The 18520-nt window shown below is 35.2% G+C and overlaps 1 protein-coding gene across 5 annotated transcripts in view; it reads left to right on the top strand.

The window, feature by feature from the left end:
• ROCK2 (Rho associated coiled-coil containing protein kinase 2) overlaps window positions 1-18520 on the top strand; it is a 133405-nt gene that overhangs the window by 73050 nt on the left and 41835 nt on the right. For all 5 annotated transcript variants that reach the window (XM_069582613.1, XM_069582612.1, XM_069582611.1 and 2 more), the window contains exons 5-11: window positions 1673-1933; window positions 8700-8844; window positions 11446-11584; window positions 13671-13762; window positions 14602-14761; window positions 16268-16328; window positions 16917-16928. In XM_069582613.1, coding sequence (XP_069438714.1) covers window positions 1673-1933; window positions 8700-8844; window positions 11446-11584; window positions 13671-13762; window positions 14602-14761; window positions 16268-16328; window positions 16917-16928 — 870 coding nt within the window. The remainder of the gene's footprint in view (window positions 1-1672; window positions 1934-8699; window positions 8845-11445; window positions 11585-13670; window positions 13763-14601; window positions 14762-16267; window positions 16329-16916; window positions 16929-18520) is intronic.

The following is an 18520-nucleotide window of genomic DNA, read 5'->3' as shown; positions in this document are numbered from 1 at the left end:
TGGGAGATGAGTGCAATTGTCTGATGTTTGGCACAGTCTTTGGTACTACCCTTCTTGGGAATTGGGATGAGGATTTTCCAGTCCTGTGACCACTGCTGGGTCTTCCAGATTTGCTGACATAATGAATGAAAAACCTTGGTGGCATCTTCCTTTAGGGATTTGAATAGTTCTGATGGAATTTCATCACATCCACTAGCTATATTATTAACAGCAATACATCCTAAGGCCCACTTGACTTCGCACTCCGTAATGTCTGGTTCTGGGTGACTAACCACACCATCATAGTAATCCAGTTCATTAATATCTTTTTTCATACAGTTCTGTATATTCTTTCCATCTCTTCTTGATCTCTTCAGTGTCTGCTAGGTCTCTACCACCTTTATCCTTTATTGTGCCCATCTTTGGGTGGAATGCTTGCTTGATGTTTCCAATTTTCCTGAAGAGATCTCTAGTCTTTCACCTTTTGTTGTTTTTGTCTTATTAAGCATTGTTCATCGAAGAAGACCTTCTTGTCTCTTCTAACTATTTTTTGGAACTCTTTGTTTAATTGAATATACCTTTCCCTGTCTCTCTTGCTTTTTGCTTCTCCTCATTCTTCTGCTATTTGTAAAACCTAGATTCTTGTTTTTGTTCTTTTTCCTGTTTGTGGAAATCTTTTCTGTTTATGTTGTATGCTTTCAGGAAGAGGTGGGACATATTGTTGGGTGGAATGTACAGATACCTTTCCTTCTGAATTTGTGGTTTCTTGTCTCTCCTGGGGGTCAGGACCTATCTTAGGTGCTAATAATAATAGACCTATTCTCACCTGATTTATTAGGAGACCCTGATAACTATGCCTCAGCAACTCCCCTAGCTTGGTGTCCTTTTTCTCAGGTCCCAGTGCCACTGCTTTAGTCTGAGTGCATTAACACTGTCAGTTGCTATTGATTATGAACAAGATGATGGGGAAAGGAAGGGAGAAAGCCCTGTCCCATATGTGGCTATGAATTACTCTTCCCAGTGGTATGGGACTTATTCTTATGCTCTTATGGTATCTTATGCTTATGGGACTTATGCTCTTTTGGTATCTATTGAATCTGGTATCTTAGGTGTTTCTGTCTACTCAGCTCTCTGCTTTGTGAGTTATGTGCAGGAATTTATTTGCTGAAAGTTGGGCTATTTTATTATGGATTCTTTTGTCATCACCTTGTATATTCCTCTTTCTTATTCTGTTTCTCTTTTAAAATATGTCTATTTAAATAGATTCCTGTATTCTCCAAGAGGGAAAATGATACATTTATGCATATTTCGTTAGTTAAGCATGAAGAAGATATCCATATAATAGTTTTATCTGATAACTGGTTCTCCATTAAAGATATCCAGATCTAAAGTCAAAGATTTCATAAAGTTTAACTCTGTGTTGGTTTTATAGTAATTTGTCTTTTTCAATAGCAGTATTGATTTTGGGATTTTTTTCTGTTAACAGTTATAGTTTTCTTTCTTTCTTTTTTTTAAAATATTTTTATTTATTTGGCTGCACTGGGTCTTAGTTGTGGCATGTGGGATCTAGTTCCCTGACCAGAGATCAAACCCAGGCTCTCTGTACTGGGAGTGCAGAGTCTGAGCCACTGGACCACCAGGGAAGTCCCTCTTCTTTTTTTAAACTTTTTTTCCTTCTTGTTTTGTTTTCCAGCTCTTTTGTGCCTTTCAAGATGATAAGTATCTGTACATGGTAATGGAGTACATGCCTGGTGGAGACCTTGTAAACCTTATGAGTAACTATGATGTACCTGAAAAATGGGCCAAATTTTATACTGCTGAAGTTGTTCTTGCTTTGGATGCCATACACTCCATGGGTTTAATTCACAGAGATGTGAAGCCTGACAACATGCTCTTGGATAAACATGGGCATCTAAAATTAGCAGATTTTGGCACATGTATGAAGATGGATGAAGTAAGTAACAAGCGAGTTTTTTTTTTTTTAATGCTAGTTTTTTAAGAGACAAAAAGAAAACAACATATCTAGACTTCATAATTTAAAAAAAAAGAAATTTAGTTTTACTATGTAATGACTCAAACAAGGTAATAAAATATCTAAATCAAAACATTTCCTTTACTAAATCATTCATCTAGTTGTAGAATACTTTGTAGATTTGGTGAATTCAAGAGTAATAAGAACTCAGATAAGTAATCATCTTCTTCATAGTATTTTGACAAACATTTGCTACCAGTCAAAACTAGTTCATGTTTATAATGATCTCTCTGTTAAGTGTGCTGTAATTCCTGGCGGTAATTCCTGATTGGGAGAGATCATGTTTTATTTCTGTGTATTCTTGTTAATTATCTTGTCAAGACTTTTATTTGGAATTAAGCTGATTTTTTTTTCCTCTTTACTTCTCAACTTATTTATGCCACCTATTTGATATTCACTTTTATTGATTGTCATCAGTGATCCATATTCTTCAAGCTCAGCTCTGATTTTTTTTACCTCATGTGGAAAGTTTTCTTTGATAATGCTAACGTGACTGATCACTCTCTGTCATAATGTCCATAATGTTACTCACTTAGAATTCATGCTGTACTTCACAGGCCACTTTTTTCTATCTAGGTTTGTATGCCCTGTCTACCCAGCTAAAATGTAACATCTCTTGGGTTCTCTGGTCTTCTTCATAGAGTATTACTATGTTTGTGCATACATTAATCAGTGTTTAGTAGGTGGACCAAAGCTCCCTCTTGTGGTGTTTATGTAGTATAAAGTGATTACCAGTGAAAATTAATGAAAATGAAATAATTATCTAATAGAATACTAAACTTTTTAATGTCTGTTATACATAACAAATGATATTTATGTGTTGCACTTCCACAAGTGTGCTCTGATTTTCATTAAACCAAGAACCTTTGGGAGGGTGCCAAAAAAATCACACCTTGTGTTTTAGGATGGGTAAAGGTGGTTAAGGAAAGAAAGATGTTGAATATGCAAGTGTGGAACAGGTCAGAATGTGGTGTTTATGAAATTATTTTACAAGCATGTAAGTAAATACTAAATTCAGCTGTTTAAATATCTTAAATTGTCTCTCTATAGGGCAAAATAAAAGATGGTATATGTAATTTTGTTTACTATTTTTAATTCAGGTACATGTAGTTAATTATGTTCCTTGACTCACAACTTATTGTATTAGTTATCCACACAAAGACCTCATTTGGTTTTTTTTTAAATTATGCTTTCCCCCTTTCAGTTGTTTTTGTTTTATTCTCTTTCTCTAATACATAGCCATTGTAATGTGTATACTATAAGCTCTTACAGGCTATTAGTAAGTAAGAGGTAACAAGAATACACAGAATAACTATACCAAAAAGATCTTAATGACTAGGATAACCATGATGGTGTGGTCACTCACCTAGAGCCAGGCATCCTGGAGTGTGAAGTCAGGCAGGCCTTAGGAAGCTCTACTACAAACTAGTGGAGGTGATGAATTCCAGCTGAGGTATTTAAAATCCTAAAAGATGTTGCTGTTAAAGTGCTGCACTCAGTATGTCAGCAAATTTGAAAGACTCAGCAGTGGCTGCAGGACTGGAAAAGGTCAGTTTTCATTCCAATCCCAAAGAAGGACAATGCCAAGGAATGTTCAAACTGCCAGAAAATTGCACTCATCTCATATGTTAGCAAGGTTATGCTCAAAATCCTGCAAGCTAGCCTTTAGCAGTGTGTAAACCAAGAGCTTGCAGATGTGAAAGTTGCTCAGTCGTGTCTGATTCTTTGCGACCCCATGGACTGTAGCCCACCAGGCTCCTCTGTCCAGGGAATTCTCTAGGCAAAAATACTGAAGTGGGTTGCCGTTCTCTTCTCCAGCGGATCTTCCCAACCCAGGGATTGAACCAGAGTCTCCTGCACTGCAGGCAGATTCTTTACCATCTGAGCCACCAGGGAAGCTCTCTAGATACATAGGCTGGGTTTAGAAAAGGCAGAGGAACCAGAGATCGAATTGCCAACATTCATTAGATCATAGAGAAAGCAAGGGAATTTCAGAAAAACATCTGCTTCATCGACTATGCTAAATCTTCTGACCATTTTTTGTTTGCAGTAAATCTTTCGATTTATGACATTTTTTGGTCAGTTATGAAACACTAGATGTATTCAGCAAGCACACATTATCTGATCCATATAAGATAAAGTACTTCTGAGGAAGCTTTTGAAAATGCATACCTGTTTATGTTTCTCTCAAGCTTGAAACCCTTTAGTAGATTTCTATCACTTATTAATTAAAGTTGGAACTCCTTACTTAGTTACCTGAAGCCTCCTGTTAAGGTGATATAATCCCTACCTAGTGTTTTACCTTCATTCTCTGTCATTTATTCTCTTGTACCTTGTGTTTCAGAGGTCTTAAATAGTTTCTTTTATACCCATGGTATTTCATGATTCCTGGCTTTTATATAAGGTTGGTGCAAAAGCAATTGCCATTTTGCTTTGTTAAACTTTGCCAGTTGATACTGGAATACATAAATAAATGTGGTTGTGTTATACATCATTTTAATGCTCATTTCTCACTTTATGTATTTTTTAATGACTTATTACTAGCTGTGTATTTTGTATTTATTTTAAACTATGGAAATGAAGTTAGACCAAAAGCAAATTCAAGTGATTTTCTTATTTGAGTTTAAAATGGGTTGTAAAGCAGTGGAGACAACTCGCAACATCAACACATTTGGGCCAGGAGCTGCTAACAGACATATAGTGCAGTGGTGGTTCAAGAAATTTTGAAAGGAGACAAGTGCCTTGAAGTTGAGGAGCACAGTGGCCAGCCATTGGAAGTTGACAACGACCAATTGAGAGCCATCATTGAAGCTGATCCACTTTAACAACTACTACACAAGAAGTTGCCGAAGAGCAATGTCAACTATTCTACCATCGTTTGACACTTGAAGCAAATTGGAAAGGTGAAAAGCTCGATAAGTGTGTGCCTTGTAAGCTGACCACAAATCAGAAAAAATTGTCATTTTGAAGTGTCATCTCTTATTCTACACAACTACAACAAACCATTTCTCAATCGGATTATGACGTGCAATGAAAAATGGATTTTGTACGACAGTCAGCAACAACCACATCAGTCGTTGGACTGAGAAGCTCCAGTGCACTCCCCAAGGCCAAACTTGTACCCAAAAAAGGTCGTGCTCACTGTTTGGTGGTCTTCTGCCTGTCTGACCCACTAGAGCTTTCTGAATCCTGGTGAAACCATTACAGCTGAGAAGTATGCTCAGCAGATCAATGAGATACACTGAAAACTGCAATACCCGCAGCCGGCATTGGTCAACAGAAAGGGCCCAATTCTTCTCTACAACAGTGCCCAACTGCACGTCACACAACCAGTGCTTCAAAAGTTGACAAATTGGACTACGAAGTTTTGCCTCATCCACCGTATTCACCTGACCTTTCGACAACTAACTACCACTTCTTTAAGCATCTTGAAACTTTTTGTAGAGAAAATGCTTCCACAACCAGCAGGAGGCAGAAAATGCTTTCCAAGAGATCGTTGATTCACAAGGCATGCATTTTTACGCCACAGGAATAAACAAACTTAATTCTCACTGGCAAAAATGTGTTGATTATAATGCGTCCTATTTTGATTAATAAAGATGTGTTTGAGCCTAGTTATGATGCTTTAAAATTCATGATCCAAAACTGCAACTATATTTACACCAATCTAATACATGCTATTGAATACACTGTACTTGGCAAGTTCCCACTCACACTTTGAAACTCAGTTCAAAGTTTGCTTATCTTGTGAAGTCTTTTAAGTTGGCTCCTCTAGCTTTTTAACATGTATCCTCTGGGGAGCATTTTCTTTTCTTTTTCTTTCTTTATACTGTAAGTAGTTGAACACTATTTTGTATTTTCTGTGTCCCAGCCCTGAAAACAAATACTTCTCAAAGAAGCTCTAATTCCTTTTATTCAAGAATGGTATTTAAAAATGAGTATTTGGGTGTTAGATGTATTCATTGCTTTTGGAGTGCCATTACTTCTAGACCCTGTAAGTGGACATGTGTATGTTGTATATACTATACTAACTCACGTGCACATACATGTTCATATTTAATTCTGTACTTACCAGTCTGTATATGAAGTATATTAAAAATTATGAGTTCATATGATACTTCTGATTCTAGTTTTACAGCACAGGATTCATTCTAGTCTTCCTCCTTTCTTTTTTGTATTTACTTTTTTGGATAGTGAGAAACCTGGCTCTCATTATATACACTACAACTGTTTTCCAAGGTAACCTAGGTCAGTTCCTTTCCTCTCTACCTTCATGGGTGTGGTTATGTTATTAATTTATGAAACAGGTCCATTTCTTACTGTTTGTGTTCCATACATCCAGTTGATTTTAATTGTTTATTTTTTGGATATGTGAAGCATTCCTCTGGTGTAAGAGTCGGAACTGTACAAATTACATCCTCAGAGAAGGATCACCCCCTCCTTACCCCACCACCCCATCCCTGTCCTGTACTATATTGTTTCTTTCTACCCTTTTCCCACTCACCCCCTGTAGGTAAACCAGTCTCTTAGTTTGTAGTTTGTTCTTCCTGTATTTCTTTAGAAGAGAATCAGAGATTTGTCGTAAATATAAAGTTTATATTTATGTGATTTGAGAACTTGCCCCATGAGATAGTTTTTAAGTGCGTGTGTGCTTAGTCCCTTCACTCATGTCCAGCTCTTTGCAACGCCATGGACTGTAGCCCACCAGGCTCCTCTGTCCATGGGATTTCCCAGGCAAGAGTACTGGAGTGGGTAGTCATTTCCTACTCCAGGATCTTCCTGATCCAGGGATCTAACTCGCCTTTGTGTTGGCAGGTGGGTTCTTTACCACTAGTGCCACCATCTTTCCCAAATGTTTGTTTAAAAAAATTTTTTTTAACCCTCAATATGCTTGCCAAAGATGGTGGTTGAAATATTAAAATTTGGAAAACAGGGTACCAGTAACATAGTTTACCGTGTAAAAATTATTTAGTCCTACCAGAGTGTTTCTTTTCTACAAATAAGCAGTTATTCAAACTGATCTCCATCTTTCCTTTTCCAGCTTCATCATGTGAAGTTTTACATTTAGCTGATTGGACTTTACTGCATTTCTTGAACTTTATGTAAAGTCATTCTTGTCCCTTTGTTTTTGCTCTTTTTTTCTAAGCTGCCATACCAACTCTCATTCCTTTGAAGCCTAACTTGTTCGCCAGTTCTTTTCTTATCCTTTTCTCTTATTCCTCTGAACCTTTGAATGCTAAACAATTTTTCTTATAGTGGCACTTTTGTGTCTGACCAGGTTTTAGCTATTTAAGTGTCACGAGATTCATTTTTTGGAAGTCTGACTTACATGGATACATGTGAAATGAAGAGATTTTATTTACCTTAGTAAGTCTTTATGAATTTTTTCTTTGGTAGAAGTCAAATATAAGGTAGTTAATGATAAAAATTAATTTTATGTCCTGCTTTTTGTAGTCAGGCACTGTCATCTTCATTTTTTATCCTAAATAGTAACCCATGCAGAATATTGCCATCATAATTTGCTCAATTATTTCCAAATTTGTTATTTTATTTATATTCAACTCAAATGACCTCTGTTTGCTGTATACTTGGGAAAATAAAGTCACTGAGTTATTTTTGCTGATTTTTAAGGAATGAAAAGATTGCTTTTGAAATTAATTTCCCATATATAGTGTTTTATTGCATTTAAATAAAAACATTTAAGTAAGTCATGTTTATGAAATACACTGAACTTCTGTTTTCCAAGGTGGTCATAGTACTTAGTAGTTTGCTAGTTTATATAGCTTATTTATTAGGAATGTAGGTGATGCACTTTTTTAATTAGGTAGTTAGAGAAAATGAAGGGCATTTAACTTAATCTGTGAAGTTTTTGCATGTTTGTACGTAGCTGGAAGTAAATGGGTATTAGTTAGCACCACACTACTATATACTGTTGTGATTTAATCTTGCAGCATATACCCACAGACAGACAACCCTAATAAACATACACATAGGTATTATCTACAGTGGTTCTTGTCAGAAAGACATCAGATAGGAATTTTCTTATTACCCATGGAAACTAAACACAGAAAAGAGTGTTTTTATCATTTTGCCAAATACCTTGATGCTGCAGCTCTACATTTCTAAACGTGCAGCTTGGAGGTATAGCTTTCAAACAATTAAGATCTTTTGATTTAAACAGTCTATTTCTTCCATTTTTTTCTAGGTATAATAGGAACCATTTCTTTATCCAGCCTCCAAAGCTGGGGCCTTTGCAGTTTTAATCACTGCAGTTTCTTTGGAAATATTAAAGCTTCCTTTCATGATTCTTTTCTTTTCCCCAGTCAGGTGCATTAAGACCACATTTTGTACTTCTCTTGTTAACTCCTTAATAGGGTAAGAAAGAGAAGATGTTGATTTGCATGGAATCCCTGTGAAGTTAACCACCTTTTCCTTCTTTCATTGATGAAGCCTCTAATATTTTAGAGTTGGAAAATTATCACTGATCTCCCATAATCCATACATTTTTATGCATTTCATAATGCGTCTATCCTCTGTCCTCCCAAAACCATGTCAGCAGTGAAGGTCTGTTGGTAGCAATGGGTAGTCACTGTATAAATAATAATAAATGGATTAGTTTTGCTTATATGTGGGTATGTTTACTCACATTTTATATACATCTTTTTTCCTCTCTTTGCACTTTACCTAGACAGGCATGGTGCATTGTGATACAGCAGTTGGAACACCCGATTATATATCACCTGAGGTCCTGAAATCACAAGGGGGTGATGGTTACTATGGGCGAGAATGTGATTGGTGGTCCGTGGGTGTTTTCCTTTTTGAGATGCTGGTGGGTAAGTAAACTCGGATTGTTTTTTTAAAATCTATCTCACAACACTTTAGTTCTAAGTCAAGAATGTGAGACTGTAAAAAAATTTAATTGCTTGTGTTCTAAGGAGAAAGTAGAATTTCTTTAAACCTTTGAATTGGTAGTGTCTGATACGACAGATTGTTGATTAGAAAATTGAAACCTCATGCTGGTACAATAGTTGAGTAGAATATGAAAGGAATTGAAAGTTTACTGCTAGGAAATATTCTTTCCTAGCAGACCTTTTTGATTAAGAAAATACTAGAACAAGAAGCAAATTTACAGCTGCAGTGGGCCTTCATTCTAATATTTTCTTAATCAGTAGTATTTTGTTGTAAATAAGGAACTGATAATATTCAGTTTATGTAATTATGTAATTAGTTTTTATAAACTATGTTTCTTATATTTGCTACTTGTATATATATTTGGTTTGTAATTCCAGTCAAATATGGTTATTGACCATTTGACTATCAAGATAAATATATTTTATAATAGTATTTCCATCTCAGAAAACTCAGAGACAAGTTAAATAATTTTTTTACTTTGGCCACATCAAAATTTGAAATGCTCAGATATTTCAAAATTTTTCTTTACACCATAGATTTCATTTTTAAAATTTCTTCTTCCTAAGTACTAGAGTCACAAAAATATCTTCTGGCCAAGGAAAGCAATGGCTTTTGGGTGAGGGGTGAAAGTGAAAGTTGCTGAGCCGTGTCCAACTCTTTGAGACTCGATGGACTATACAGTCCATGGAATTCTCCAAGCCAGAATACTGGAGTCTGTACCCTTCCCCTTCCCCAGGGGATCTTCCCAACTCAGGGATCAAACCCAGGTCTCCCTCATTGCAGGTGGATTCTTTACCAGCTGAACCACAAGGGAAACCCAAGAATACTGGAGTGGGTAGCCTTTCCCTTCTCCAGCAGATCTTGGCAACCCAGGAATCAAACCGGTGTCTCCTGCATTGCAGGCGGATTCTTTACCAACTGAGCTATGAGGACAGCCCAGGGAAGATGTAACAAAATCTACTTTATGAGGCAAATGTGTTAAGGCAAATAACATAAGAATTTAGAGTGAATTAATGTTAGAACTTGGAGAATTTCTTTTCTGTGACTCTGAAAGAAATTGGTAGTGGAAATCTATGAAATCTGTATAATGATTGAATATGGCTATTGCTTAAAAAAAAAAAATCTCAGTACAAAATTAGGTAACCCTTGGTCCTAGAACTTTTTGTAGTTAAAATGCTTTCTCTTGATGACCATATGTGTACGTGTACTGTTGGCCTTGCTGTGCTAAGTCTCATGTCCTACTGTGACTTGCTTTGTTCTGGGCCTTTGTCATTGCAGTGGGTCTCTTTGTACACACTGTATTCTCTTAGCTAGCTGTCTGTTCTCCCCATGTCTGGGCCCTGTCTGATGGTTTATTAGATGCGTCTTGTAGGATTTTGAAAGTGGAATATATTCCATCATTTGCCTAGACTCTCCCAGAGTTTTAAAAAATAATATACTTTGGGGGAAATCACCTGGGTTATTTGAAGAGACCATTTATACACCTGCTAGCATTTTCAGCTCTGAAAGCTCAATGAGTTTGAGTGCCACTGATTTGCAGTGTTCTGAGCATACTCTGGTGCTCACTCATCAGGTTCGTTGGCACTAGACTTCACTTCAAAGAGTCTACTGCAGTGAAAAATCACACGAGAAAAATCTTGAATTCAAAACTCTCCTCTACTACCCTTGGAAAACAAAAACTATCTGAGCACTTCTTTTTTACTGATTTGGGGAAGTCTGGTTTGTACTAAGGTGATTTGAAGCCCACTGGCAGGGCCTTTAACTCTTAGACTTTGAGTACTGGCCAAAATGATGCTATGAACTTTTTTGAAAGTCTTGACACTCGTTTCAGTGCCTCTTTATCATAGTCATCAGTTGGTAGGAACACTGTATTTGGAGACTGATTTTGGCGTTTTCAGCTCTAGCTGTGTGTCCTCCTAGGCAAATCACATGTCATCTGTCTGGGCCTGGCTTCCTTGTATGTAAAATAATGAGGCTGATCTGACTCTTAGAGATGCATTGTCCAGGCTATTGTGATGAAAGTGGCTTATGTCTGCACCATTTAGTATGGTGGGGACCTGCCATGTTGGGCTTTTGAAATACAGCTAATGTGACTAGGGAAATGAATTTTTAAATTTTATTTCATTTTAATTAATTTAAAGTGCCACTTGTGGTTGGTGACTGCTGTATTCTATAACAAAAGGTTTGATTTAGCTGAAGCATTAAAAGGCTCTAACTGATCTGATTGCACTTAGTAATCTTTTAAATTATCCAGTAAATTGATTTCTCTCTCTGTATTACCCAACACATTGTACAGTTAGTATTGATTTTATTTTGATCTTAAAAGTTATTGGCCTATTTGGTATGGTTAAAATTCAGATATATTCTTGGTGTGTGCATGTTTGTTTTGACTGAGATTCCTGTCCCATAGACATTTCCTTCTTACATGCATGTGATAAATCTAAATGTATTTAAATATTAGGTAAAAAATGTCTAATTTGCATTCTCTGTTACACTCTGTGTCTTCTTTCTTGGTACTTTAGGGGATACTCCATTTTATGCAGATTCACTTGTAGGAACATACAGCAAAATTATGGATCATAAAAACTCACTATGTTTCCCTGAAGATGCAGAAATTTCTAAACATGCGAAGAATCTCATCTGTGCCTTCTTAACAGATAGGTAATATACATTAAGTTTCTTTATAGAGATTTCTTTGTAGAGAATCCTTTTAGCTTTTAGATTTGTAGAAGTGAAAGCTTACCAAACTGTTATATATGCACATACAAAATCAGTCTTTTTATCCAACTTGCATTTAATTCTGGTTTAGCCTTTTCCTACTGCTTAGCCTGGAATTGGGTTACCCTTGTCATTTTGTATGTGCAGCCTGATGGTAATCCAACTCTGATCTTAACCCTCATACCTAAAAAGAAAACTTGGTAAAATAATGCATCTGAGAGAAAAGAAAACTTCTGTATTTTTCATATTTTATCCTTTAAAATGATTGAGCCACATTGCTCTTGACTGTACAACATTTGAGAGAAGAACATTTTGTGCAGATAAATACTCTGCACAAAGATTTATTAATAAAGTTAATAATCTTAAAAACTGTGTTTGACTTTGCAGTGCCTCCTTCCCAGCCCCTTTTAATTTGCATTTGAATATAAGCAAGTCCATCCTGAAAATTCTATATTTCTTAAGATAGATGAACATTATTGTGAAACCTGCCTTAAAAAAAGAGAAGCCTGGAAAGCTCCTTAAAGTGTCTCCCTTGCCCTGTCTAGTTTTTTCTGGTTTCCCACTTTACGTTTGTGATAGGAGTCATCCTGTCAAAGGGCCAGCGCATACACGTTGGTGCTTCCACCTCGGACCAGACTTAACTCACTAGCTTTATGATTTTAGGGAAATTATTTTACTTTCTGGGGAAACAATTTTACTCATTCTAAATATGATGGGATCAGATTTAGGTGATAACTGAGGACATTTCTTGCTCTGTGATGCTGTTTTCCTGAGCACGCCTTATTGTTTGTTTTCCAGTTGCTGTTACAAGCAGTACTATAGTGACCATTCTCATACATTTCTCTTTGAATACTTTTTGTAGGATAAAATCTTAAAGATGGATTTCTGGGCTATACATTTTAAAATTGACCTACTTGAGTTGCAAATTTGACCCCCAGAAATGTCACATGGGGTATATTTCCATTATTAAGAATTGTTTCCTTCATTTTTGTCAAACTAAGTACTATGAATTATTTATTTTCCATACAAAGCAGAAAATTATATTTTTCCTCATTATTTTAATTTTTCATTTATCAATCATTTGTAAAGTAAAACTTTGTTAATTACATAATTAATGAACAATTCATGGTGATAAACTCAAAATAAATATTATGTAATGTTTGCTTTGAGGACTAGGTGGAGTTGATAGGAATGATTATAATCTGTGCTGAAAGGTAAAATATAAAACAGGATATATAGCATGTGTTAATGAAAGAGGTACCATTCATGAAAGACTAGCCTTAGTGATTTATGGTTGGTGGTAGTTGCAATCTAAAGAATGATTGTAGGTGGAGAAAAGATAGTTTGAAAAGAATTTAATGCCTTTAGTGTGGCTAGGAGTACTTCCTTCTATAAACTTTACAGGTTTTCTTGTTTTTGTTAAACTTAGCTCCAGGGGCACAATTGCTTATTATTTCCACATAGTCTTCACTGAAGACTCAAAAAGTCAAAGAATGAAATTATTAGCAACATTTTTCTTGTATTCAGATTGACAGTTTTAATATAAATGCAATACATATTTATATTTAACTTATATTTAATATAGATGTAGGTCTATCCAGAGTGAATATGGATAGCTTCAAGCACAGTATGTGAGTTCTTTTTAAAAGAAGGGGGGAGGATTTTTTAAATAACATTTTTATTATAGAGGTTTTAAAAAATTCTTCTGTGCCAGAAGTTAGATCTCCATTCATTTTATGCCCTAAAATTGGTCATATGATTTTGGCACAGGCCAGTGACTTGTTTAATTGAAAGCCTCCTGTACTTTCATTTGACACAAAGTGCAAGTAGAAACATAATTTCTTTTCCATGACATTCATTATTTAGAGAGATCACATGATGTAAAATTAGATTGCTTATTTTTGAGCAGTATTAAAGCTGAAGCTTTTCAACTTTTTAAAACTCATTTCTGAACTTCATTGAGATAAGAGTGTTTTTGTATTTTTATAATCTTACTCTTTATAATAGAATGGTTAACTGCATTATTTAGGGAGGTACGCCTTGGAAGAAATGGAGTAGAAGAAATCAAACAACATCCTTTCTTTAAGAATGATCAGTGGAATTGGGATAACATAAGAGAGAGTAAGTCAATAAATTTAAATATTTTCATTTCATCACATTTTAAATCTCATAAATTGAATCCTCTTCTGACTTAAAAAGCATGTCTGGTACTCTTAATAGTAATTTTTAAATTGAGAGGTTGTATTTCAATTCATTTTGAAGCTGTGTAACTAAATCTTATTTCAGTATCTTAGCAAACTAGTATGTCTTTATTTCCCAGTGCTTTTATGATAAACATTATAGGTTTCTTACTTTGCCATGCTAAGTTTTATGGATCTCAATAATTTTTAGAATTGGGGAAATATAATTCTTTAATTCATGTTTGAATTAATAAATCAATAATTAGTTGCTTATGGAGAGTACTCTGGTGAAGACTAGGGTAAGCATAGGAATTCATTTAAACTGCATGTGTATTTACATTAATTCATTTTAAGAGTAAGAAATATTTCTTCTTAAAGATGTAGTAGAAAACTTATGAAAACTAAAGAATGTATGTGCAAGTTATTGCTGTTTGGAAGTTTAATACCTAGAATAATATCATACTGCCTTGCATAGACTAATTCATCTATGTTTAAAACCAGTTATCATTATCTAATATAATGATAAAACACAGAACTTCAGTTCTTTGAAATGATAAAATAGTAAATCTGTCACTGAAATTTTCTATAGTAAATGTGACAATATAGTATTGTTTGCTAATCAAATATCAATATGTAATGTATTTAATATTTATGTAGTGTGCTAATATCAATATAACATTAATAATCTATAATAACTAATATAAACAGAACAGGGGTTGTTTCTGTCTTTTTAAATCGTATGTATTATTATTAAACAATGTGTTTCTTTTCTTTTAATAGCTGCTGCTCCTGTGGTACCTGAACTCAGCAGTGACATAGACAGCAGCAATTTTGATGACATTGAAGATGATAAAGGAGATGTAGAAACCTTCCCAATTCCTAAGGCTTTTGTGGGAAATCAGCTACCTTTTATAGGATTTACCTACTATAGAGAAAATTTGTATGTGATTTGTTTGTTATATTTTTATTGTTTTCAACATCTAGCTGTAAAGAGTTGTCTTACTTCAGGACTCTGAATTATAGAAGATAAAGTGTTAATTTGTTTCAAACTGAGATTTTTTTTTCAAAGAATATTATATATAATATTCATTTACAAATGAATGTAAAGCAGTGTTGTGTGTTTGAAGACCAAACACCTGCTTTTGAGGGAGTCTGTCAACTATTAAGGGACATAGGAGAATTATATAGTCATAGTGAAGGGTAGAATGTGATATGAGCCTTAAGAAAGGTACCAAGAAGATCTGAGAATCATAATTCTTCTAATTTCAGAAGAAAAATAAAAGCCAGATCTCTTTGGGGCTAGTGTAGGGGGAAGTCAGGTAAGACCTCAAGAAAGAGATAGCATTTTAACCAAGTCTAAAGATAAAAAAGGGTTTTGAGTAGCTGAGATGTAGGGAGGTTAGGTGAATGTGATGGGGAGGTGAATAGTGGAAGCAAAACTTTGGAATTTAAGCATACACTGGGAGCAGAGCAATATAGTCCAGTAGGTTTCAAACATGGTATGTATCACTGTATTATAACCATTTGGATAATTTAATGGAATTGTTATTTTCTTGCCTGTAATACCTTCATCTAGTGCAGAGCCTGGCATAAGATCATTCAATAAATATTGCTCAACTGGAACGAATGTTGGGTATAAGATTAGAAAATAGACTGGAGTTAGAGTGTGAGGGAAGCATAATGGAACAGATGATTGTTGTGTATTGTGCTAAGGGACTTTTTACTTTGACAGGAAGTGAGGAGCTGCTGAAAACTGTTAAGTAGTTAAATGAAATGTTAAAGACGTTTGAGAAATTTTTGATACTTCCATGTTTGTAATGGTTGGGGTGATCAACTGTTATGGTTTGCCCGGGACCAAGAGGTTTCCAAGGATGTGCTATGGGACTTTCATGCTAAAATTAGGAACATCAGTGCAAACCAAGATGAGTTGTTCATCCTATTAAAGATAAGGTTCTGAAAACTGCTGTAATGCTGACAAAAGTGAAGACATCAGTACAGGAGAAATCCAGGCATGTTCATGCACAGCAAGGAACGACCCAGTTAAGAGAGAAACTGACAGTTAAATAGAAGTGATGATTTGTGTATTAAGACCAGGAGATCAGAGATGTTGTATTTGAAAAAGAGCAGAGATGTCTCCTTTCAGAATATTTCTAGAAAAGAAGAATAAAATGGGAACTCAAAATGAGGTGAAGAGGGGGAAAAATATGGTTCTGTTTAGTGACTCCAGTCTCAACAGTGTTAAAGACTAAAACATTGGCTTAAGAGTGAGAAGCAAGAAATAGCATTTTTAATTATTGAAAATGGTATAAATGTCAACAGGGGGAAATAGTACTTCACTTAAAATATGTTGAAAGTGAAAAGAAAGAGAATTTAATTCTGAGGATAACTTGATATCAGAAAATGAGTTAAAATGGCATGCAAAAGAATTTCCTGCCTTTCCTTCTAGGTTACTAAGTGATTCTCCATCTTGTAAAGAAAATGACTCAATACAATCAAGGAAGAATGAAGTATGTGTAAATTTTTACTACTCTACTTTAATCACATGTTCAAATACTTTAGTAATATCCATGTATTTTAAAAGTTCACTTGATGTTACTTTCAGATGGCATTCCTTGTTGCAATCCAGTTCAGTATAACACTGAAGTGATTCATTTATTTGATGAGTATTATGGTATGAGATCCAGTGGCTAGTAAAAAGATGAGTTACATGACTTTAGGCTTAGTTTCATTACAAAAGTGATAGAATATGTTTATAAACAGCTGTTTTCCTGCCAGTTAGAATATTTTGTAATCTTAGCACTATATATGAGTATAGATAATAAGCTATAAGAATAGAGAAATAGTGGATGGATTTAAATTTTGAGTATTTAGCATTGAATTGATATAAAGGATAATTTTATCAAGATGTTACAGTATTTTGTGACCTCCATACAAAGCTAAATCATGTAGACACATAAATAAGGATGCTAAATATTTTTCTCTTCAAAACTTATAGAAACTAAAAAATTGAGTAATTTTGATACAATTTGTGTTTTAGGAATTTAACAAAGCATAGTAAGCATTTTAATTTTTTGTTTTTGTTTTGTTTTAAATAGGAGAGTCAAGAGGTATGTTGATGTCAAATATGTTGAAAAACAGGAAAATCTCATCACTCTAGCGATGTTTTGATATAACCATATTCTACCTAGTATTTGGAGTACTACACCTACCCAAGAGAGAAGTTCCCAACCTTTTTTTCTGCCAAGTATTCTTTTCATTATTGCTCCTATGGATCTGTTGTTCAAAATATATATTATGTGCTTTTCTTGGTTTTGTTTATTAAGGATGTGTAACTAGCAGCAAGAATTTTTGATTAACATGTGATAACTCATCAGCATGTGATCAAGCTATACCAATGTAGCAGCAGCCAGAAGCTGTTGAACTTGATGAATTCATTGGCCTGTATTTCCTTACTAGGGAAATATACAGTTTTTCTTAAGATACATGAAGTATTTAAGAAACCATGGAGAAACTAATCACTGGAAAAAATAGTGGAAAAAACATTGTCCATGGAATCTAATAGGTCTTTGAGGGCACTGCCACTTATTAGCTGGCTGTCTTGGCCCAGTTGTTCACCTTTTTAGGATTTCTGTTTCTTTATTGAATAAATGTATTACTACCCATCTTTTCATGGCTTTTGTTAGGATTAACGACACAATAAATGTAAAGGGCATACCATTATACCTAAAATACAAAAGTAACTCAAAAAGTTAAATCCTTTAGAAAGGCAGTAATGCTCCCCAAATAGATTATTTAGCACTTTCTATAATTTTAGTTTTTTTAAAGACTGATAAATTTGGTCTATAAGAAGATTTAAAGAATGGCAAGATGACTTGTAATTAATTAGCCATCATTAATCCAAAAGAGTTATTGATGATAAAACTTTTCACAGTATTGTGCCTGGCACAGTATAGGAAATTATAAAGAGGTTGTGTGTGTGTGTGTGTGTGCGCGCGCGCCTTTTTTTGAGGTAAAATTGATCAGTCGCACAGTCATGTCCAACTCTTTGTGACCCCATGAACCGAAGCATACCAGGCTTTCCTGTCCAGTACCAACTCCTGGAGCTTGCTCAAACTCATGTCCATCAAGTTGGTGATGCCATCCAACCATCTCATCCTCTGTCATCCCCTTCTCCTCCTGCCTTCAGTCTTTCCCAGCATCAGGGTCTTTTCCAGTGAGTCAGCTCTTCGCATCAGGTGCCCAAAGGATTGGAGTTGCAGCTTCAGCATCAGTCCTTCCAATGAACACCCAGGACTGATCTCCTTTAGGATAGACTGGTTGGATCTCCTTGCAGGACAAGGACTCTCAAGAGTCTTCTCCAACACCACAGTTCAAAAGCATCAGTTCTTCGGCACTTAGCTTTCTTTATAGTCCAACTCTCACATCCACACATGACTACTGGAAAAACCATAGCTTTGACTAGACTAACTTTTGTTGGCAAAGTAATGTCTCCGCTTTTTACTATGCCGTCTAGGGTGATCATAGCTTTTCTTCCAAGGAGCAAGTATCGTTTAATTTCATAGCTACAGTCACCATCTGCAGTGATTTTGGAGCCCAAGAAAATTAAGTCTGTCACTGTTTCCCCAATATTTGCCATGAAGTGATGGGACCAGATGCCATGATCTTAGTTTTTTGAATGTTGAGTTTTAAGCCAACTTTT

This window comes from Ovis canadensis, chromosome 3 (assembly GCF_042477335.2).
Source record: "Ovis canadensis isolate MfBH-ARS-UI-01 breed Bighorn chromosome 3, ARS-UI_OviCan_v2, whole genome shotgun sequence".
NCBI classification, from domain to species: domain Eukaryota; kingdom Metazoa; phylum Chordata; class Mammalia; order Artiodactyla; family Bovidae; genus Ovis; species Ovis canadensis.
The sequence above is the reverse complement of the archived record's forward strand: the minus strand, read 5'-3'. Positions and strand labels throughout refer to the sequence as shown.